The sequence below is a fragment of the Taudactylus pleione genome, unplaced genomic scaffold (assembly GCF_031769625.1).
Source record: "Taudactylus pleione unplaced genomic scaffold, aTauple2 ptg000284l, whole genome shotgun sequence".
Classification (NCBI taxonomy): Eukaryota; Metazoa; Chordata; class Amphibia; order Anura; family Myobatrachidae; genus Taudactylus; species Taudactylus pleione.
Genome location: NW_028284686.1, coordinates 2882554 through 2905243, shown reverse-complemented (window position 1 = coordinate 2905243; position 22690 = coordinate 2882554). Strand labels below are relative to the sequence as shown.

The following is a 22690-nucleotide window of genomic DNA, read 5'->3' as shown; positions in this document are numbered from 1 at the left end:
GTTATGTAGTTCCATAACAGCTGGAGTGTCAAGGTTAGCCAACACTGGTCTAGAAAGAGGTGCTTTAAAGGACCTGCGACAAAAGGGGGATGGGCAAAAGGTTTCGCTCGCCACTCTTCATGCACAGTAGCTCACTTGACACGCCACGGGTTTATATTCCCCCTCTGTGCCCATGTGGTTGGTAACACTGGTAGCGGTCCGACCCTGCCGTATCGGTCACGTGATGTCAGAGGTCCTGTCTCCAACTTGGATCAAGCAACAACCCTGGTTTGGAAGGGGACAGAAGTCATGTTAGAGGTTCTGGTACTTCTGCCTTAATTTATGAGTACAGTCACCTGTGTTTGGGAGGGAAGTCCAGGAGTAGAGCATTTTGTATCTGCTGGAACTGGAAGGGGTCGTGTTGGAGAGTTTTATATTTTTATTTTTCATGTTTATATTGAGCTCCCCGGTGTGATGATGACAATGCTGAAAGAAACTTGCCAACGGTGCATTGTGGGAGATGACGTCAGTGCTGTTTGCGTGAGACGCTCCAGCTTTGAGTCATCCGGGCGAAAATGGGCGGGGCTGAAAAGCCGTTGGGGCACATACGTCATTCCAAGAGTCGTCTCCCTTTTGACGGACAGACATTTCAACCAAACAGCGGAGATTGAGCCGAGGACGGCCAATCAGCACGCTTGGGATAATTGCGATAGGCGTACACGAGGCGTAAAGAGACGGACGGCGCCGGCCTGGCAGCTTTGGTGAAGAAGACGGGAAGATGGCTGCCGCTCCCATTGCTCCCACTGACGGCATCCTGATCGGGGACAAGATGTACTCCGGGGTTCTCATCTCGCTGGAGAACTGTCTGATGGCTGAGGAGAAGTGCGCCCTCACTCCATCCATCGTGGACGGGCTGGACATGGATACGGAAACCGACCTACGCTGCGTTGGCTGCGAGCTCATTCAGTCAGCCGGCATTCTGCTGCGGCTCCCGCAGGTAAGGACCGGAGCTAGGAGGGGGTGTTGTGTTATATATCCGGGGGCCTGAGTGTATGGTTAGGGCGCTTTATATACCCGCAGCCTGTGCTGAGGCCTATGCCGGACGGGGAGCCTGATTCGCAGTGTGCGCGCTGCTGGGAAGACAATGGGCATGGGCTGGGCGACACCAGATCATAGGCCCTCACCCCCCAAGTGGCCTTGTCTGTCCATCTTTCCCCAAACATTGTTCTCTGTAACTAAACTACTGTAACTCGCTGGTGGTTAGTGGTCCCCTGCTGATGATGGTGTAATTAGTTATTGTCCTCCCTATTCCTTGTGTTGTCAGCATTATTTTTTCTTAAATCTCCTAAATTATTATTTAGATTAAACCAGTTGTTTAAAGTAAATTAAAAACTATTATCGATAGAGATAAGTGTGATGTAACATGATGTATTCTCTACCTAGAACAGGGAGGTGGCTTATACAGCCCTAGTATCACACCTTATAGTAAGTGAGAGTCGTGACGGATGGGCTGCGCTAGTTGTGTAAGTTACTAGCGAGCATTTCCCAATGCAGGAAGAGGCTGGAGCTGGCTGCTGAGTTACTATCATAGGGACCTGACGTCATCTCTCGTCCAGCTGCTCCTTTCTTCTGTTTCTGGGAAACTACCCTGTTCAACAGGAACATCAGTGCGTCATGGTCTGTACTCATTCACTTGTTTTGGGCACTGTTTAATTTTTTTCTTCCTTCCTCAAAGTCCTAGGAAACTTGCATTGTGACATCTCGCACTACCTACATGTTGCATTTTGTGACATTTTTAAGTTCAGGGCTTTTTGCTTTTGCCTGTGTTTTTTTGTTTTTGAAAGTTAAGATGTAAACTCTGCTTAGAATAACCTAGCTGTACAAAGCAGGTTATAGAACTGATTATCTTGTAGTCTGCTGCTCCTGCTGGATGGACATCGATGGTGGAGTCAATGATTTTCTGCCATCAATGGTACAGAGCCCCACAATGTTTTTAGCCTACGGTATTTCTGTCCCCAACACAATCTGGTAATTTCAAGATTAACTATCAATGATGGTTAACCCACTGATGGCCTTTCCTACTGTTGCTGTCATAAAGGTTAGGTTTAGAAATGAGGAGAAAACCTGACTCTTGTGTTCGAGGTGCCTTTCCCAGTAATGAAACCATCAGACTTCCGCGGAATTAAGATTCCTCCTTATAGCATTTATACCCATTGCTCAACCCAGTGGTTGTACTGGTTTGGTGGTTATTAAAATTGAGGGGCAGGGTTTTATTTATATCTATAGAGGCTCATAATGGCTTATTATAGTCAGAATGCAGCATAATAGTTTTTGATTCAAATGCCCAAAAGAAATCAGTCCTGGCCCTCACTTTCAGAGTATCCTAAAATAACCCCACATATGTTCCAAAATGCCCCCGTCTGCTACTCTGACATCACCAGTTAACTTCTTGTTTAGTCTGGAGCCCCAAATGGCTGGTGGGAAGCCATGTGTTGTAGCCTGCGCTGCCCACTCCTAATCCAGTTACATGTGCTGTGTGACCTCGTGTTATGCCGAGGAAGTCCCGTGATGAGGAATTTGCCTGCTCGCATCACATTTAGGGCCGTATTCAATTAGGAGCGAAAAGCCTTTTAACGTAATTTCGGCAGGCAAAAACATATCTCCGTATTGTGGCGACTTTTCACGGTGCGGAAAGTCAATGTATTGGCGAAAAAGATTTGCCTATGAAACCAGGCTGCAGAATTGTGGTTTTGGGGTGCAAAGGTGGGGAAACCACCCTGCACCCTTGGGACAGTCCCCCAAAGCTAAACTGTAAAAAAAAAAAAAAAAAATTAAGTACACCCCAAAAAAGTACTTTCAATCTGGGGGTGAAAAAGACAAAAGTTGGGACAAACAAAAACTAGCTAAATAGACTCCAGGGGGGACCCCCAAGTATGCGTCAGGTGTTTATAAGATTGCAGGTGCTTGCGTCAGGTGGTTTAACATTTTTAACACTTCGGCAACTTTAAAATATGCTAGCACCCATTTTCATGTACCCCAAATTTGCTGGGACTAGTTATTTGGATGAAAAAAATATTGCTTATTGCCATTCTTCTCCACTTATGCAACAACGCTAATAGCAAACAATTGAGATCTTAAGTACCCAGATTATCTTTATTGGGGGGTACTAGTACATCCCTATAGTGATCCCCTGTTAGTGCAGTTTTTCGGCGGGTACAGGTTGTTTTCCCCATTTTTGACACTACTTTTCGCTAGCTCTGAATTCGTTGGGTGCCATTTTCGCTGTTTTCTAATTAAATGCGGGATGCGTGCGATACTTTGTGCATGGAAAACCTGACTTTTTGCACCTAATTGAATATGCCCCTTAGGGGGGTATTCAATTTTGGAGCGAAAAGTCCATGGCCCGTATTCAATATGAGGCGAAAAGTCCAGATTTTTCGCCTGCTGGACTTGTCACCTGTTTTCCAAGCGTAAAAGAATCGCGCGCGTGCCTGCTATTCCCCGTATTCATTTTCAAAGTAGGTGAAATCGGGAACAGGCGAAACTTGAATTGGCAAAAAAAACCTTGAATTTTCGGGAAATAATTGTAGGACCAAACACCCCCCCCCCCCCCCCCTGTAAAGATGTCCAGACCTCAGGGAAGCGACAGGTGGTTATTTTTCCCGACCTTGAAGTGATGCAGAACAGCACTTAGGTTTTTTTTTCCCCGTTTTTAAAAGTGGTCCCATCAAATTTGGGGTACATGAAAATGGGGTTCAGCATATTTTTAACTCCCTAAAGGTAATTTTAAAAATTCTTCAAAAATACAGCTGGTGCTACTCTGCGCAATGAAAAAAACACCTGCCACATACTTGGGGACCCCACCAGAATTAATTTAATTGAGTTTGGCATTTTGTTTCCCTATTTTTTAATTTTTTTTCACCGAAAAATTTTGGGGGTGTCCCGATTTTTTAACTTTTTTTTTTTTTTGCACATTTCATTTTAAGGGGACATTCCTAAGGGTGCAGGCTGTTTTTTTAAGCCACGCAAGGTGCAATTCTGAGGCTATGAAGAAGTGGTGAAGAATAGCATTTAGAAATAATTATTTCCCCCCCTCCCCCCCCCCCCCCCCCAATAAAACTATCAAATTTGGGGTACCTGAAAACGGGGTAAACATTTTTTTTTTAAGTCCCAAAAGTTATTTTTAAAAATCTGCAAAATTGCACCTGCCGCTTGTCCCCGCAATGAAGAAAACATCTGCCGCATACATGGGGACCCGACATGAATTTAGATAGTTTGGCACTTTGTTCCCCTATTTATTTATTTTTATCCCCACAATTAAACATAATTTTTTTTGGGGTGTACCGAATATTTTTAAACTTTTTTTTTTTTTAGACAGTTTACCTTTTAGGGGCCTATCTTAAGGTTGCACGAGAGTTTCCGCAATGTTGTACCGCAATTCTGCACTTTTTTCCCGCCTGCTATTCATAGGCAAATCTTTTTCGCCTATTACATTGCGTTGACTTTCCGCCTAGGCTAAAAGTCTTCCACATTGAATACGGAGGAAACTCAAAACAGGTGAAAATAACGTAATCAGCGAAAAAGTATCGCGGATCCGGACTTTTTGCCTCAAATTGAATACGAGCCCATGCTGAACTTTTCGCTCCACATCTGAGGTTTTGTGGGTATAAAGTATCCGGCACATGCCCGCTTTATCTCTGTTTTCAATTTTGAAAGCTGCGAAAATGGTACCTGGCGGAAAGGTAAGTATCGGATAAAAACACCTGCCGCATACTTGGGAACCTTTCCAAAGTTTAAAATTTTTTTAACCCCAAAATTTAATTTTATTTTGGGGTGTCCCTATTGTTTGTTTTTTTTTTTTTTTTACTTTTTTTTTTTTTTTAACAGATAATTTTAAGGACTTTTTTTTTTTGTAAGCCTGCACCCCTAAACCCCAGTTCTGCACTTTTTTTATCCCAGTTTTTATTTACATTGACTTTTCGCACCAGCGATCAGTCAATTTAATTGAATATGGGGATAATGATAATAGGCGAAAATGATGACATCGCCGATAATGGCCTTTTCGCTACAAATTGAATATGGCCCACAGTCTTAAATGCCTGGTGGTCACAATTTGGATGTTAAGAGACAATTGCAATGAAACTAAGGATATACTAAATGGCCAACATATTGTGCACACCCTAACATCAATCCATATGTGCTGGTTAAAAACCTTCTTCCAAAACAAAGGGCATTAGTAGGGACTTGATATTCCCTTTGCTGCTGTAATAGCCTCCTCTCTTCTGGAAAGGAAGATGTCACAAGTTTTTGGAACTTGGCTGCTGGGTTTCGCAGGCATTCTGCCACGATAGCATTAGTGAGGTCATGCACTATATGGGGTTGATGTCAGGGCTCTGTGCAGGCCAGTCAAGTTCTTCCACAGCGAAGTAAGGGCCCCATTTATCAACTAGTTTGAGTATGAATACTCGTTGAGTAGGTTAATGGTGCCCCAGCTAATCGGCTCTGTTTGAAAAATGACAGTCGGGAGCTGGTTGGCTTGAGCACCATTTATCATATGCAACAAGTTTGATCACTTTTTGTGACTGATAAAACAGGTTGATAAATGAGACGCAAAGAACCATTTTATTTTTTTTATGGACTACTTTCTGCGTCGGGGCATTGTCATGCTGAAACAGGAAAGAACCTTCCCCAGACTCTCCCAACAAAGTGGGAAACACAATTCTCTAGCATGTCATTGTATGTTGTAGCATTAAGGTTTCCCTTCACTGAAACGAATGGGCTCAGGCCAAAGCATTAAATACAGCCCAAGACCATTTTTTACTACGCTATAATAATGATGGAATAGATTAATCCAGTGGTTCCCAAACGTGGTCCTCAAGTCACCCCAATAGTCCAGGCTTTGGAGAGCTACATGGTTCAGCACAGATGGTTTAAATCAAACTGACTGAGGCACTAAGTAAGTCACCTGTGTTTAAGCATGGATGACCTTAAAACCTGGACTATTAGGGTTCCTTAAAGACAGACTTTGGGAACCCGTGGATTAATCTCTTTTCGTTAGTCTAATTTGTGATACTGAGTAATACAGAAGATAGAGCATATGAAGTTCTATGCAGCATTAGATTATTCAGATAAACTAGTAAAATGGATGCACTATATGCCGTGTGACCCCAGCCCATGTCCGTTTTGGGACATACCATTCTTAATTTATTATAAAGTTGTTTGGTGTTTATTTATAACCTTCCATGAGTTGCTTTTACACTAAAGAAAACCCCATGTGTTCTCTTTCTAGGTTGCAATGGCTACGGGGCAAGTGTTATTTCAGCGGTTTTTCTATACAAAATCTTTTGTAAAGCATTCAATGGAGGTGAGTTTTATATTGTACTTATTGTGCCCTGTACATTTTATACAAAATAAAATTTCACTACTTACAATGCAGATGTCTCTTAAAATAGAAGAAAAGGGACCACCTTACTAAATGCAACAAAGGGCTTCCACATGGGTGTAATTCATGTGTTAATTCTGTAGATAACTGCCCAGCATGTTTGGGGGTGTAACATATTGCTGTTGAGTGCTTGCTTATTTTTGTCTAGTAAAACTGTGAGGAGACCTCTGACTGTGAAATAGGGCTGATTTCTGGTGTGCATGCTCTCTCCTCTACCTGCTTTTTGAAGAATGTGATTCCTCAAATCATTAAACACCTTTTTTCATTTTAGCATGTTTCCATGGCCTGTGTCCATTTGGCGTCCAAAATCGAGGAGGCTCCAAGGCGTATCAGGGATGTTATTAATGTGTTTCATCGTCTTCGTCAGTTGAGAGAAAAACAGTAAGTTTCCAGTTAAAGGGTGCAATTCAATTGTTTTGGCTCCTCCTCGCGCCTGATTGAGCTTCTGTCGGGTGCGAACAGCTGCCAGCGCCGGCATTTCAGTTTTCACCCCCAGGTGACCTGAAATGTGTGAAAAGTGACTTGTTTGGGCGCCCAAACAGCACTTTTCGCGATCGCGCCCAGCACTTTGGTTGGGTGTAGCCGTTTTACACAGCTAAACTCTACCTCTTTGGGTGCGATCGACGCGAAGATCGGCATCTATTGAATAGCTCCCCGCGAACTCCTGTCACTTTAGACAGGAGATCGGGCTCACTAAAACAATTGAATTCGGCCCATAGCACAAAATTATAAGCATTAGATTACTGTAATGGCTTCTAATCTGCACTGGGCCTGAACATTCTTGCTCAACTTTTTTTTTATTTATTTTTATTTCATATTCCAAATGGGTGTGTATCTTCTGTGTAAGTGATTAGCTACAGGTGGAGTTCCATCATTAGTATACCCTGTAGTATTAACACTGTTGTTCAGTAGAACCTTTTATGTATAGTCTTGTTTTATACAGCCCAAGTTGAATATTTTGACCATTTCCATATTTCCTCCCTTTGTGCAGGAAACCATTACCATTAGTGTTGGACCCGGATTATGTTGCTCTGAAGAACCAAATAATAAAAGCTGAGAGGAGGGTCCTGAAGGAATTGGGCTTTTGTGTTCATGTAAAGCACCCACACAAAGTGAGTGTATTTTGTTCTGTCTGTGAGCTTCATACATATGAAGTACGCTTCTAATGTTCTGACATCACAATTCTTTGGCTTGTGTGACTGCAGTTTCACATACTGTAACATTGGGCAGCTCCTGTGAGCGACCATTCAGCTTTAGCCATAGTTACATTTTATATATAGGTTAATTTCTCGACAACAAGATTAAGTACTATAAACTAATTACATAGAAGAGTGATTCAGTGCTGCTATTGCATTTATATAAATCCACCTTTGTCTTCCAGATTATTGTGATGTACCTGCAGGTTTTGGAGTGTCATCTTAATAAGCATCTCGTCCAGACTTCATGGTGAGTTACTTGTTCTTGTATGCTCCCTAAGTTTACAGTTAACACTTTCATGGCTTGCAGGATCTGTAGTGCAGTTCATAGCAGTGCTTCACAAACCCTGTGAGCATCAAAGGAATAAATAGTTCACTCAACTCCAGCTGTTTCCTACTGTTGACTGTAGAAGATCTGATTGCCATTGACTGAAGGGGGAATGCATGAGAATCGCTTCAGCTTTCCCATATTTGGAGTGAAGAGCAGAGAGAGATTTGAACTGTGCCTCTACCAGTCTGGGCACATTTTCAAGGCTCATCTCATGGTTTTTGAAGAGCAAGTTGAAACCCCCCAAAGTATTCAGACCTCTAAAAGCTCAGCATTTCCTTAATTGATCACATGGCCTAAAATACAAGTTGCTATATATATATTAAAAATAAAGCATGTATATAAACCTTCAGAAATGTAGGCATATAAACTCTTTATCACGGGAGGTTGTGGGGTGGTATATGTGTGTGCACAAGTCTTCTTGCCCTTCAGTCCTTAAAGAGAAAATAGCGAAATAGAAGTTTGTACTTAAATTTGTCCAGCTCATTCTAGCATCCAGCATATTGGGAATGTGTCAACATTTTGGCTTGTTTGTCTTTTTAAATTTGTGACTTGTATTTTAGGTTGTGAGCATTTAAGACTGCTTATATTTGTCTTTAAATTTGTCTTGTTGGTGGGAAGGTGGGAAATCTGCTTAAGGGGAAAAAAGAGGGGTTTGGGGGTAATTCTGACTGAACTGTCTGGTGCTTTATTAAATGGATGGAGAACCTATTTTAACTTTTGTTTTCTGTACTCTTTTGATCAAAGGCTAGCCTCTGAGGGTAAGTGACTAAGACTTCTCCTCTGCTGTCCAAGCGCTTTGGTGCAGGGATAGCTGCCGTCTTCAGTCAATCCCAAGCAGGTTCCCCAGAAAAGAAGGCTGCCTCTGGTCAGGTGGTATACATCCAGCGGAGTAACCGGGCTCCCCGCTCCTTGTGGTTTCCTTTCTTTTCATGACCTTTTCTTTACAATGAAAAGTAGTTTTGTTCTTTTCTTTTTTTTCTTTATTTCTTTTGCTATGTTTTTGTTTTTATTTTGCATTCTATAGTTAGTAGCATCTAATGTATTTCTTTAATTACAAAGTGCCATTGTGTATTAAAGTCTATAAATTTACAAGTCTAATTCTAAATGTTAAGTTTTTAATATGTACTTTTGTTCTACTTGTTTGTTTCACTTTAAGGAAAATGTCTATCGATCTGCTACACATTTTATAAATCTCACTGACTGACTTAGAACATGTGCAACATTTTGCAGCAGAATATGGACCTTGCAATGTCATAAGGAGATTCTATAAAAGTTGCTGGCATCCTTTTTAAGCTGACTGGAACCATATAGCCACCAAGAATTGTATCTCTCCACCTGGACATCTTGGAGAAATCAATCTGTAATTCTGGCTTTAATGGCTCAGACATTCACTAGGCCATATGACTTGAACATAGGCATATACCTACAAAGATTAAAATTGGTTCTCCATCCTCCTCAGTTCAACTCTTAAGCTCTCTCCAAATCAGACTGGGCAGAGAAACACCTTAGGCTCTGGGATACAATAGGTCACCTTTTCTTTTTTTTCTGGTGGTCATAAGTCTATAATGGCTTTTTTGTTGTCATTGCAGGAACTACATGAATGACAGCCTTCGCACTGATGTTTTTGTGAGGTTCAATCCTGAAACAATCGCATGTGCTTGCATCTATTTGGCTGCAAGGATACTGGAGGTCAGTATGACACTCTTACCTTGTCTTATTTCTGGGTCAGCAGCTTACTGTTTTACTCCTCCTTTACTATATGCTTGGCCTGAGTATGACTCTTTGTTTATAGATAAGTCTCCCGATTCGTCCACACTGGTTCCTTCTGTTTGGTGTTTCTGAAGACGATATAAAGGAGATCTGTCTTCAGATTTTAAGGCTGTACACACGAAAGAAGGTAAGCATCTGTTTAAAAAGAATAAAAGCCTCACACTGCATGCCTTGTTCTGTAACTTACCGATGTGCTAAATTCCAGGCGGATGTTGCTGTTCTGGAAAGTAAAGTGGAGAAAAGAAAGCTGCTGATGGAGGAGGCTAAAGCCAAGGCAAAAGGGCTGCTGCCTGATGGAACACCACGCTTAGATAATGCTCAAGAGTTCTCGCCCAATGTGAAAAATGGTATGTTCTTCAGAATCACGGTTGTGTGTGTATATTTGATCTTGACAAAGGAGCTAACACCATTTGTTGTTGCAGAATCTCCAAAGGAAGGAAAAGCAAATAAGCTTTCACCTACACTGAAAAACTCCAAAAGAAAAGGAGACGGGGCAAAAAGAACCATGTCAGCCAGTCCTGTAAATGGGTGAGTTGTGGGTTACACATCTTGCATAACGCTCCGATATCTTCAGCAGTTTCTAGAGGCAAAATTCTGACCTATAGAACTGGTCTTTATTCACTATATAAAATTGATGTAACAGTTGACATGATGCATATGTTCCTTTGTTGGCCTGTTTCTTCGATCTGTTACCATATGTGAAATTCCAACTAAGGGTCTGATTCAGTAGAGAACAGAGATATACATTCTAGCGCAGATGCCTGATTACTGGGAATCTGCAAGTGTGCTGAACGCTTTCATCAAGAGTGCACGAAGGTCCCCCCTATGCCCTGACAGGCAGAGCAGTTTGGGGGGCGGGGGTGTCCGGCAATCCCCAAAACGGGGGTGTAATGTCCCTCTTTTCCAGGAGAGACTAGGCCGGGCTCAGTCCATGGACGCAGACTTCCTGGCCTTGCAAGTCGGTCAGCCTGCGTAAGCTGAGGCTTGCTCAGCTGATCGGTGCAGCACAACATCACAACCAATGATGATCCCAGGCTGCGAGTTCGGTCGCAGTCCTGGAAATGCAGATGTTCACTTTACTATAAATGCCTCCTGCAGTATTTGAATTTTAGCAGGACGATATTGGCTTTGCAATTCCATCCACTGCTAAATCAGGCCCTAAGTAGAGTACCCCCACATTTTACACTTAATCTGTGGCATAACCTCAACCCAACTGCTTTATGGGCATTGGGTCAACTTAAGGGGCCTGCGGTGGAATTTTAGTACTTTTATTGACTTGAAGTTTAATAAGTGCTCTGTCCTTACAGAATTAAGAAAGGGAGGGAGAGCAGAAGTGGCAGTGGAAGCAGGGGACGCAGCTATTCCCGTTCTCACTCTCGATCAGTGTCTCCAAAAAGGAGGTGAGTTTAATAAATATTAATGCTGTATATTACTGAACACTGCTCATAGTAAAATTATTGCTTGACAGTAAAGGTGCCTACACACTTGGCGATGTGCTCACGATCCAACATTGTGTCCGGTTACCCCTTGAACTCTCCCCAGCAGTCGTGGGCACGATTTGGTGTTAAAAACTGTCCAATATGACAAACTATCTATCATGGCTCCTAACTATTCCAGGCAATCGTGACAGATTGTCAGATCTGCCCTACAGCACGGCAGATCTGCAGAAGCGACGTACGACCTGCAGGCACGTGCATCGTGCTTGTGAGTGGACACTCACGATTTGGGCGAACTTTGCACAATTTGACTGAATCTAGCAAATCATGAAAAATATCGCTAAGTGTGTGGACACCTTAAGACTGACACTGTACTTACTGTAGATTGGTTGAAATAACAATATCAGTGTTCACCATTGCCCCATATTGGGACCATCTTAAGGGAATAGCCAATCATTTGTGGCGGTGTGTTTTTCATTAAATGCAGTATACCAGTTTCCCAAACTCCACCTCTACAGTCAATGTTTTAGGATCTTGCCTTGGGTCCAGATGGTATATTCAAATTGACTCAGGTACTAATTGTCACCTGTGCTCAAGCATGGATATCATTAATACCTGGACTGTAATGTTGGGGAAACTCTGCAGTCTACTATTGTGCAATTCACCACTTAACTGACTAATTCTTTTTCCAAAAACCGCTCCAAAATTGTCAGTTTCTTTTATGATTGAATTAGGTCACGAACATAATTTTAAACTTATCCATCACTATTTCTACTTCAGGGTCCATAGGGTATCCACAGGATACCTTGGGGTATAGGTGTGACGTCAGTCGCAGGGCACCAAAGAGTTAAGCTTTCAGCCTCCCAGGATGCACTAGGTCCCCCTCCTATACCCCGCCCCCGGGCCAAGGCACCTCAGTTTAGTTTGGTGCCCGGCCGGAGTCGGGTGCACCTGTTGGAGTGGGGGCTAGAAGAGCCCCTGAAGCTTATTCTTCATGCAGCTGTGGCTGCACATCTGGATGAACAGCATGGACAGTCAGTCCTGACGTCCATGCTGTCTTCCCTACACCCCGCCGGTACTGATCCGGGGATGCTGGTGGGCGTCTGGGGTCACAGCTAGCGGTGACCCCAGATGCTCCGGACCATGGCCGGATTCAAGGGGGACAGAGGTAAGCAGCGGGGTCCCGCGGTGGGTCCCCGCTGATCACATGGTCCTAAGTCCCCAGGCAGGGGGCTCCCTGGGGACTGGCTGCAGCGTGGAGCCAGGCGACCAACCTGCGCTTCCACTACCCCCTGGGACAGCGGACCGCAGCAGAGCGGTAGCGCTGCGGCGTCCCAGGGGTTAAATGCATGCCAGGGGAGCGCGCCTTCCCTGTCTCACAGCCGGCGCCTCCCCCGCTGCACACAGCCCTCTCTGCATGCTGCCGACTGGTCCTGTGGCAGCGCTCCTCCCCCAGGCCAGCCTCCTCTCTGCTCCTTGGTGGCCATCTTCTCCAGAACGCATGGTGAACGCTGCTGGAAGCGCTGGACGGAAGCATCGTGGTCTGGGTCCCCCCGCATACCTCTCCTCCGCTGTGGCTCAGGTCTGTGTATGCAGCGCTGTGTCCTACCAGGCCCTGTGTCTGTGTAGTTGAGTAATCAGCGCTGTTAGTGCAGGAATTGTTATTTCTCTGCATTGTATGTGACTGTGCTAGCGCTGCTGCCTGTAACTTTTCTTCTCTAAACTGTCAGCTTTATTACTGTCCCTGTTCTTCTGCTAAAGCCCTTGCGGTGCGGTGCTGCAGGGTGGTCTCTCGCCTATTTAATACTTAATTGGTGAGAGAGGTCACATACGTGGTGCCATCATGTCTGAAAGTGATTTTCCCCTCCGGCTACAGTGTACCACGTGCAAAGTACCGTTAGCGGAGGGGGAGGGTAGCGCGGAGGGCCTTTGCCGGCAGTGTTTGTCCATGGCGCGGCCTATTACGGTTACAGCACCGGTACAGGAGCCGCCCTGGGCTTTTTTCGCTCAGGCGTTAACAGATTTAGTGGGCCAGTTAGCTCCGCAGCCCGCGTTTACTCCGAGGGGTTTGTCCCAGCAGTCTGTGGTGTCGTCACCCATGCAGGGGTTCCCACGACAATTGGTGGTACCCCACAGTCTCCCTATTTCCCCGCTCCCGGGTTCTCAGGAGCCAGCGTGGGTTAACTCCCTGACGAGTTCTGTACAGCACTTGTCGGATGTGTTGCAGGGGGAGGCTGTGATGTGGCCACATAAACGGCCGGTGGCGTGTCTGCCGGCTCCTTATGAGGATGACGAAGGGACGTCTGATGATGGGGAGATTCTTGATCCTTACGATCAGGAACCTCTCCATACTAAGGACGCTGATGCTAAGTCCAAAGTATATATTCCTGGACTTATTCGGGCGGTCCGCACAGCCTTGGTGATTGAGGACGAAGTTCCCCCAGCGGCTAAATCTAAGTATGCCTTTTTCAAAGATGTGAAGGGCGATGCCACAGTCTTTCCTCTTTCGGGTCAGTTGGTGGACCATTTAGAGGAGGCGTGGAAACAACCTGGCAAAAGATACCAGCCGCAGAGACGCCTGGCGGTGGCTTATCCGTTCGCGGATAATTATTTTGCTAAGTGGGAATCCCCTCCACAGGTGGATTCTCACGTGACCCGTCTTGTCCGTAGTGCCACATTGCCGATGCCATCCATGTCCTCCCTTAAGGATGCTACGGACCGCAAGGTAGAAATCTGCCTGAAGTCCGCTTATTCCCTTGCAGGGGGGGCAGCACGGCCGGCTATGGCCATTTGCTGGGTTGCCAGAGCGATGGAGCGCTGGGCGGATTCATTAGAGGCTTCTTTTGAATCCGACTGTCCGGCCGAACAGGCGGAGTTGATTGGCAATCTCCGTGATTCGGCCACCTACATCAACGAGGCGGCTCTAGACATTAGTACTCTGGTGTCTAGAATTTCTTCAGCAGCGGTAGCTGATCGTCGCACCTTGTGGCTGCGATCCTGGAAGGCGGACGCAGATTCCAAGAAAGGTCTGGAAGCGTTGCCGTTTACCGGAGAAGTTCTCTTCGGTCCGGATCTGGATAAGATTGTGGCCACGCTGGCGGCAGCCAAATCTGCTTGTCTCCCGTCGGCCGCTGCTCCTTCGGGTTCGGGACCATCGTCCTTTCGGTCATCTAGGGCCCAGGGCAGGCCCAAACCACAGTCGTTTCCTCGACAGGCTGGCCCTAAGAAATCGGTCAAGCCCCGGAAGCAGGCATGGAGTACCAGACGTCCGGCCCCCAAGCCAGATGACAAGCCTGCGGCCTGACGGTCCGGGCCTCCCTTTGGGGGATCCCAGGGTGGGAGGCCGCCTGCTACAGTTCGCCCAGTGTTGGTCGACCACTACGACAGACACTTGGGTTCTGGAGGTGGTTTCCCACGGATACGCCCTCTCCTTCCGGCACAGACCCCCGGCTCGCTTCTTCACCACGGGTCTCCCATCAGACCGGAACAAGGCTACGGAGCTGCGGAAGGTATTGCACACTATGCTCCAGGCTGGAGTTATAGTGGCGGTTCCATTCTCCCAGAGGGGCCAGGGTTTCTATTCAAATCTATTTTTGGTACAGAAACCCAATGGGTCATATCGTCCGATTCTCAACCTCAAAGCACTCAACAAGTCTTTGCGGGTCCCGAAGTTTCGGATGGAGACCCTACGGTCCATCATTCTGGCGCTGGAACCTGGGGACTACTTGGTGTCATTGGACATACAGGACGCTTACCTGCATGTCCCTATTCTTTGGCGCCATCAACAGTTCCTCAGGTTTGCAATCCGCAGCGACCACTTCCAGTTTCGGGCGTTACCTTTTGGCCTGGCAACAGCACCACGTGTTTTCACCAAGGTGATGGCGGTCATGGCGGCTTCTCTGCGGCTGCAGGGAGTCCGCATGTTGCCGTATTTGGACGACCTGTTATTGGTGGCAGGATCTCCAGAGCTCCTGTTACGCCACTTGGACCTGACCATTGCACTGCTGCAACGGCACGGCTGGCTAATCAACTGGCAGAAGTCCACTCTAATCCCGTCTCGGAGGATTCTGCATCTTGGAGCCTTATTGGACTCGGGACAGCAAAGGATCTTCGTGACGGAGGACAAGATCTCTGCTTTACAGTCAAGGGTGCGCAGTTGCCTGCACAGCCGCCGGGTGTCCTTACACTCGGCGATGAGGTTACTGGGCTCCATGGTGTCGGTGTTCGACATGGTGGAATACGCCCAGTTTCACTCCAGACCTCTGCAGCACCTGATCCTGTCCAAGTGGAACGGGCTGACTCAGTCTTTGAAGTCCCAGACGATTGTGCTCACCCAGGAGGTTCGCCTGTCCCTTGCGTGGTGGTTACAGACGACCCACCTCAACAAGGGACGTCCGTTCTGGGTTCCAAATTGGGTCCTGTTGACAACGGACGCCAGTCTTCGGGGCTGGGGAGCAGTTTCGGGTCCACACTTGTTCCAGGGCAGGTGGACGCCGACAGAAGCGGAGCTTCCAATAAATATCTTGGAACTCCGTGCGGTCTTCAATGCTCTCCAGCAGGCACAGCGGTTTCTCCAGGGTCGCCCGGTGCAGGTCCAGTCGGACAACGCTACCACCGTGGCCTACATAAACAGGCAAGGAGGAACTCGCAGTCGGGCGGCTCTCGTAGAGGTCTCTCGGATCCTGGTTTGGGCGGAGCGCAATCTTCCGGCCATATCAGCGGTCTTCATCCCGGGAGTGCTAACGTTCATCCGGGGGAATGGTCCCTGCACCTGGACGTTTTTCAACTACTGGTGGACAGGTGGGGTCTTCCAGAAATCGACCTCATGGCGTCCCGGCACAACAACAAGTTGCCGGTGTACGGGTCTCGTACAAGAGACGAAGGGGCGTCTCTGGTGGATGCTCTGTCCGTCCGGTGGACGTTCCGGTTCGCATACCTGTTCCCTCCGGTCTCCCTTCTTCCACGGGTAATCCGGAAATTCAAACAGGAAGGAGGGACGCTCCTGTTGATAGCTCCCGCGTGGCCCAGACGGCACTGGTTCTCAGACCTTCAGGGTCTGTCCGTGGACATTCCTCTGCGGTTGCCGCTACGACCGGACCTTCTGTCTCAGGGTCCTTGCCTTCACCCGGACCTGACTCTGCTGTCTTTGACGGCGTGGCTGTTGAGACGGCCATGCTGAGGTCCCGGGGGTTTTCCAGCTCTGTGGTGCGTACCATGTTACGAGCTCGGAAACCGTCTTCCGCGAGGATATACCATCGCGTGTGGCATACGTTCTTCCAGTGGTGTCGACCAAGAGGTTATGCACCGCGGGAGTTTCGTCTGTCTCGGATTCTCGCCTTCCTGCAAGCGGGGCTAGATCATGGGCTTCGCCTTGCTTCTTTGAAGGTACAGGTTTCGGCTCTATCTGTCTGGTTTCACCGTAGGATTGCTACAATCCCGGATGTGCGCACCTTTATGCAGGGTGTTCTCCGCATTCAGCCGCCCTTTGTTCCACCTGTGGCGCCTTGGGATTTGGCTGTGGTCCTGAGGGCTCTCCAAGGACCGCCGTTTGAACCACTGGGCTCAGTGGATCTTAAATGGCTAACAGCTAAGACTGTTTTCCTTCTGGCCATTGCTTCGGCCAGACGTGTTTCTGAGTTAGGGGCTCTTTCTTGTAGACCCCCTTTCTTGGTTTTTTTATGGGAACAGGGCAGTGCTCCGCACTCGGCCCGAGTTTCTTCCCAAAGTTGTTTCCCAGTTTCATGTTAACGAGGAAATAGTTGTTCCGGCCTTTAACTCACCGGGTCTTTCCGTGGGTGAGGCCTCTTTGGATGTTGTGCGGGCCTTAAGGACTTATGTTGACCGCACTTCTTCGTTTAGGAAGTCGGACGCTTTGTTTGTCCTCTATGGCTTCCGTAAAAAGGGTTGGCCTGCTTCAAAGCAAACTTTGGCAGCCTGGATCCGTATGGCTATTTCTGAAGCTTATCTTCATGAAGGCCTACCGGTCCCTCCTTCTCTGAAGGCTCATTCCACTAGGTCTGTGGGTCCTTCGTGGGCAGCTCGACGTGGTGCCTCGGCAGTTCAGATCTGCAAGGCTGCTACGTGGTCTTCTGTCCATACCTTCGTGAGGTATTACAGGTTTGACACCTTCGCCTCTCAGGATGCTTCCTTCGGGCGGCGGATTCTCCTTTCTGCACAGGAGCGTCCCCACCCTTAAAGGATACTGCTTTGGGACATCCTGTGGATACCCTATGGACCCTGAAGTAGAAAATATGAGATATGGTAAGAACTTACCCTTGTTATCTCTATTTCTACGAAGTCCATAGGGTTCCACAGGACTCCCGCCCTGTCGCACCTGTGCTGCAGATGGGCTTTGCTCTGGTCACCGGTTTTTCCGTCTCCCTCTGGTGAGAATGTGATTCTTGTATGTGTCCAGATCTTTGTTCTCTCTCTTCCTTCTCCTCCTCCGGCCTATGGCTTGGTAACTAACTGAGGTGCCTTGGCCCGGGGGCGGGGTATAGGAGGGGGACCTAGTGCATCCTGGGAGGCTGAAAGCTTAACTCTTTGGTGCCCTGCGACTGACGTCACACCTATACCCCAAGGTATCCTGTGGAACCCTATGGACTTCGTAGAAATAGAGATAACAAGGGTAAGTTCTTACCATATCTCATATTTTTATTTGAAATTTTTTTTTTTTAAAACACAGTATACCATAAAAATAGCAAACAACTGCTGATGTTTCCTAAACATCGATTGAGGGTTGCCATCGATGGTGCAACATTGATGGCCACCAGCAATGGCAAACCACTTGTTTTCAGTCAATCGATTGTTTGCAAACCATCGATGGTCAGTTGCCATCCCTGATCAGAGGCTCTGCAATATCCATCGATCGATATATATCGATCGAAGATTTTATATATATATATATATTTACAGTGTGTGTATATGTATGTGTGTGTGTATAATATATATATATATATATATATATTTTGTAATTGTTGACTTATTTATTGCCCGATCACTGTGGCAAGCAGTGATCGGGCACATGGGGACGGGGAGGCGGAGCTGAGGCTGGAAGCGCAGGGGGAACATGGCGGCAGCCGTGGCTACCAGAGCCGCTGCTCCTACACAGTGATCACTGTAGTGCCGGAGCCGCAGCGGGAAGGTGTCCCGCTGGCTGCCCGGATACAGCAGCGGCGGCTACAAGAGCCAGCCGCTACTGCTGTTTACTGAAGGGGTGGAGATGGCTGCCAGCAGTGATCGGGTCACAGCAGCAGCACTGCTGCTTCTATGGGAGGGGGGCTGCCGACGGTGCCCGATCACTGTGGCCAGCAGTGATCGGGACACGCTGGAAGGTCCCTCTGATGTAGGCGGCTGCGGGAAGATTAGCTTCCCACAGCCACCTAGTGGGCATTTCTGACTGGTCGTATCAGATACGACCATGTCAGGGAAAGCCCAGCCTGGTGCGGTCGTATCTGATACGACCGTGCCAGGCAAGTGGTTAAGTAGTTAGGGGACTGTACTTTGACTGTTGGGTTAGATGCAGTCAACAGTGTTTTTAATAGGCACCTTAGCTGATCTCTCTGCATGGAATTGACCATGGTTTAAAGCTGGCCACACACTAGACCAACTTGCATCCAATCAGCCAACTAGTTGATTGGTTGGAATGAAAATCTAGTAACGTATGGGAGTAATTGATCAGCTATTTGCTCCTAAGTGTCAGAAAACATATGAAAATGGTCGTTCAGATACGTGTTTTTTTTTTAAATGTTTGATCTAAACAATTTGTTAAAACAGTTTTTGTCCATTTTCCAGTGTTTAGGAGCAAATTGCTGATTGTTATTTGCTTTCATACCTTACCAGATTTTCATTCCAACCAATCAACTGGTTGTACAGAATCTTTAGATGTGTGGCCAGCTTTAGCCCTTTCTGCCCCACGAGCATATGTATAAAAGTGAACAGGTGACCTTTATTAAAGCATAATTGTAATTTTTTATTTATTTATTTTTTCAGAAAAAGTGAAAGCTACTCTACATCCAGTGGGTCTAAATCCCGCAGTCACTCTAGAAGTCGCAGTGATTCACCACCTCGAAAACCAAATCATGGCTTGTACAAAAGCTCCAAAGGCAACATGTATGGAAAGAGTAATGACTATAAATATACAGGACACAAAAGAAGGTCCCAGAGCAGGAGCTCCTCCCCAGCTCACAGCCGCTCACATGGGAGTCCAGACTCTGGGAAATACAAGAAGAAAAGTCGCTACTACTCTCGTGACCATCGGAGAGAGCGCTCACGATCTTACGACAGAGTGAGGCACCGGAACTATGACCGTGATTACCCTGGGCACAGCCATCACCGGCGATAAGATGGCACTACTCTGAAATGACCACTTGCCCGTGTTTGACCATGGACACTCTTGACTTTAACACTCTTTGAAGCAGTTCTGCAACCGGGGTTTTTTTCCTCCTTTCTTCCAGCCACCAGTCAGATTGCATTGCTTGGTGCTAATTCCCGGAAATTGCAGCTGCCAGATCGAACAATAAAGATTTTAGCTTTTTGTATTTAGTACTGGTTGACTGATGCAATATTGAGTAACGCTAATGTTCCCAAACTACATTTGCTAGATGTGGCGTTTCGGAGAAAAACTTGGAGTTTGCTCTTGTTGCAGCATGACAATGGATCATTCAGTACATTATATATGTAAAACAGGTTTATATTTAATGTAGGCCTATATTAGGTCATACTTTTCTTTTCTTCCTGTCTGGGCATTGCCTTAGAATGTTGGAGGCATGTAAATAGCTACATGTTACATATGGAGAATGAAGACTTGTGCAGGAAGTTCTGTGAGAATTGGTGATGTATTTGGACTGTTCTGTACAATAGGTAATTTTATATCTTTAGATGCCCGCGCTGGACGCGAGCAGCCATCAGACATTTCATATTGCATATGTTTTATGTCTAATTACAACACATGCAATTCTTCTCAGGATATTTCATACCTCAAAGAATAAAGTGTCATTCTGCTTGTTTAACAGATGTAAGAAAACAAACCACAGCCAGTCTATCAGTTTTATTGGTATATCGGAGCTGTATTCCTCTTTATTTCATTAAAGTATTGGATTTTGTATTTACTTTTTCCTGCATGTCTCTACCCTACAGTACGTGGACATGTAGGTAATTACTGGCTGGGTTAGTTAGGCTTGTCTAATCCACAACCTGATAAGCCAAAGTGGTCTCCTTAGCCGCACACATGTAGATAGTCACAGCAATCTGCAGGAACCAGAAAAAAGTCTTTCATTTAAATTCTAAAACTAAACCTAATTAAATCTTGGAACATCTATCCTTGTCCTGGCCGATCAGCCTTCTAAACTTTGGTCTGCAAAGATAAGCTAGGTGAGGGGGATGGGAATGTAGCCTGAAGTGTAGTTTGGGGACCTTTATATGGTCGGGAATACTGGGGTGGTGCCCTCTGCCAGTGCGCTATAGTACCACTCGTAAGTTGTCGTCATTGTAGTATTCTAGACACACTGGATATAACCAAAGTTTCTACTTCAGGGTCCATAGGGGGTCCACAGGGTTGACCTTGGGGGATATAGCTGGATCAGGATCCATGGGCACCACACAGTTAAGCTTTTAGCTCCCAGGTTGCACTTGGGTCCTCCTCTATACCCCGCCCCCGAGCCACAGGCTCCTCAGTGTAAGCTGGTGCCCGGCCGGAGTCGGTCACCGCGCAGGGGGGCTGCAGGAGCAGCCCCCAGAAGCTTTTCATTTTATTTATTTTAGTTTCTCTTTTTACTACAGACGGCAGCGAAGGGCTGTCTGTACAGACGCCCACGCTGCCGCTCTGATCCCCGACTGGCGCCGCGGCGCCAGTACTGATCTGGGGATCGCGGTGGGAGGACAGAGTCCGTACTAGCCGGACTCTGTCTACCTCCCAGGACTGCTGCCGGAGTCGCCGGGGATTCGGGTAAGCCGCGCGTCGCTGGCTAGCGGCGGCGCGCGGAATACCTTAAATGCAGTCCTTTAGCCTCCGGTCCTGGGGACAGACCGGAGGCTGCTGGCAGTGGCGGCGGGCCCCCCCATAACCCGTGGGACCACTAGACCACCAGGGATAACCGGGAAGCCAGCATCCCTGGGGTTAATGGCCAGCCAGGGGAGGAAGCCTTCCCTGTTCAGCGGCTCCTCCCCTCAGCTCAGCGCGCTTTTCAGTCTGCATGTCTAGCGTCCCTGAGCTGCAGTTCACTCGGCCACTCCTCCTCTGAGGTCTCTGGTGGCCATTTTTTTTTTTTTCTACATGTGGCAGCGCAGATCCCTCAGGGAGCACGCGGACCGGTCCCCCTGTGTACCTCTCCCTTGTTAGGACGGCGTACACAGCACTATAGCCCTCCCAGACACTGAATCTGGGCGGTTGAGTGTAGTGTAAAGGTGCAGTGAGTATATCTTCCTGCATGGTATGTGACTTTTGCTAGTGCTGCTGTCTGTATTTTTCTCTTATTACTGTCAGCTTATATCTATCTCTTTCCTTCTTCCTTAGCCCTACAGGTGTGGAGGAGGGGCTTTTCTACTAACCTCACATATATAAATCAAGTATTTGTGAGGTCTGTCACATACAGTTGTGTGCTACACAGTGCCATATTCAGGACTGTTGTTCAGCACACAGGGAAGTGCAGTTCTTTTTTCCTCTATTGCCATATATATTTTGTCTGTACATTATATTTGGTTATGTCTGAGGGTGAAGTTGAGCACTCCGGGACTCCAGTGTTTTCCTGCAGGCGCTGCTCTGCGGGATCACATAGGGAAGAGGCATCTCTGGATGGCCTTTATGAGCGGTGTCAGTTGACTCCTGGTCAATCCAGACCCCCTATGACACAGGAGCCACCATGGGCTATGTTTTCACAGGTGCTGGTGTCTCTGGCGGACCGCCTTGCGGCTCCGTCTGCTGTCCCTACGAGGACTCTGTCCCAGCCTACCATTTCCCATTACCAGTGTACCCCGCAATTATTGCAGAGTTCCTCTGGGTCACAGACTGTGGACCCTTATTCAGGATTGCCTATCTATTTTCAGGCCACTCCTGCTACAAAACAGTCTGTGGTGCCTTTCCAGACCAATGTGGCAGCTCCTCCACCATGGGTGGACGTGCTCTCCAGTTCAGTCCAGAGTCTGGCAGCTGCATCTTTGACTTTTAAGTCGATGCTGCACAATGACAGGTCTGCAGGGGCGTCTAAGCGTGCACATAAGTTGCATGCGGCGCAGATTTCGGACACTGAGGGGTCCTCAGATGAGGGTGATGTCCAGGACGACTCCGATTCGTACACCTCGGCTCAGGAGTTGGAATCTCGGTCGTCTATTAATGTACGAGCTCTGGTTAGGGCGGTGCGTGCCATTCTCCTAATAGAGGATGAGGCACCTCTTAATAAGGCGTGTGATCCATGTCACACGCCTTATTAAGAGTGCTACGCTGCCAATACCGTCAGTTTCCTCGTTAAAGGATCCCACGGACAGAAAGGTTGAGGCTTGCCTTAAGTCTATTTATTCCCTCTCGGGAGCAATTGCTCGC

The 22690-nt window shown here is 47.1% G+C and overlaps 1 protein-coding gene across 2 annotated transcripts; it reads left to right on the top strand.

Moving 5' to 3' along the window:
- Nucleotides 1–683: 683 nt before the first annotated feature.
- Nucleotides 684–20260, top strand: CCNL2 (cyclin L2). Of its 2 annotated transcripts, XM_088482240.1 has the most exons (11): nucleotides 690–976; nucleotides 6269–6343; nucleotides 6693–6802; nucleotides 7413–7533; nucleotides 7803–7867; nucleotides 9538–9637; nucleotides 9741–9845; nucleotides 9924–10065; nucleotides 10141–10246; nucleotides 11026–11118; nucleotides 19147–20260. In XM_088482240.1, exons 1-11 carry the CDS (start codon nucleotides 758–760, stop codon nucleotides 19496–19498), a joined length of 1488 nt encoding a protein of 495 aa, XP_088338366.1. In that variant the 5' UTR covers nucleotides 690–757; the 3' UTR covers nucleotides 19499–20260. The 2 variants fall into 2 exon arrangements, with proteins under 2 accessions (XP_088338367.1, XP_088338366.1); XM_088482241.1 differs by lacking the exons at nucleotides 9538–9637; nucleotides 9741–9845; nucleotides 9924–10065; ... (1 more) ...; nucleotides 11026–11118; nucleotides 19147–20260 and adding an exon at nucleotides 8693–9537 and having other exon boundaries at nucleotides 684–976.
- Nucleotides 20261–22690: the final 2430 nt, after the last annotated feature.

Coding starts and splice junctions, on each gene's coding strand:
- CCNL2 (XM_088482240.1), top strand. CDS start 758: ATGGCTGCCGCTCCCATTGCTCCCACTGACGGCATCCTGATCGGGGAC. Junction 6,344..6,692: donor TTGTAAAGCATTCAATGGAG/GTGAGTTTTATA, acceptor TTTTCATTTTAG/CATGTTTCCATGGCCTGTGT. Junction 9,846..9,923: donor GGCTGTACACACGAAAGAAG/GTAAGCATCTGT, acceptor GCTAAATTCCAG/GCGGATGTTGCTGTTCTGGA.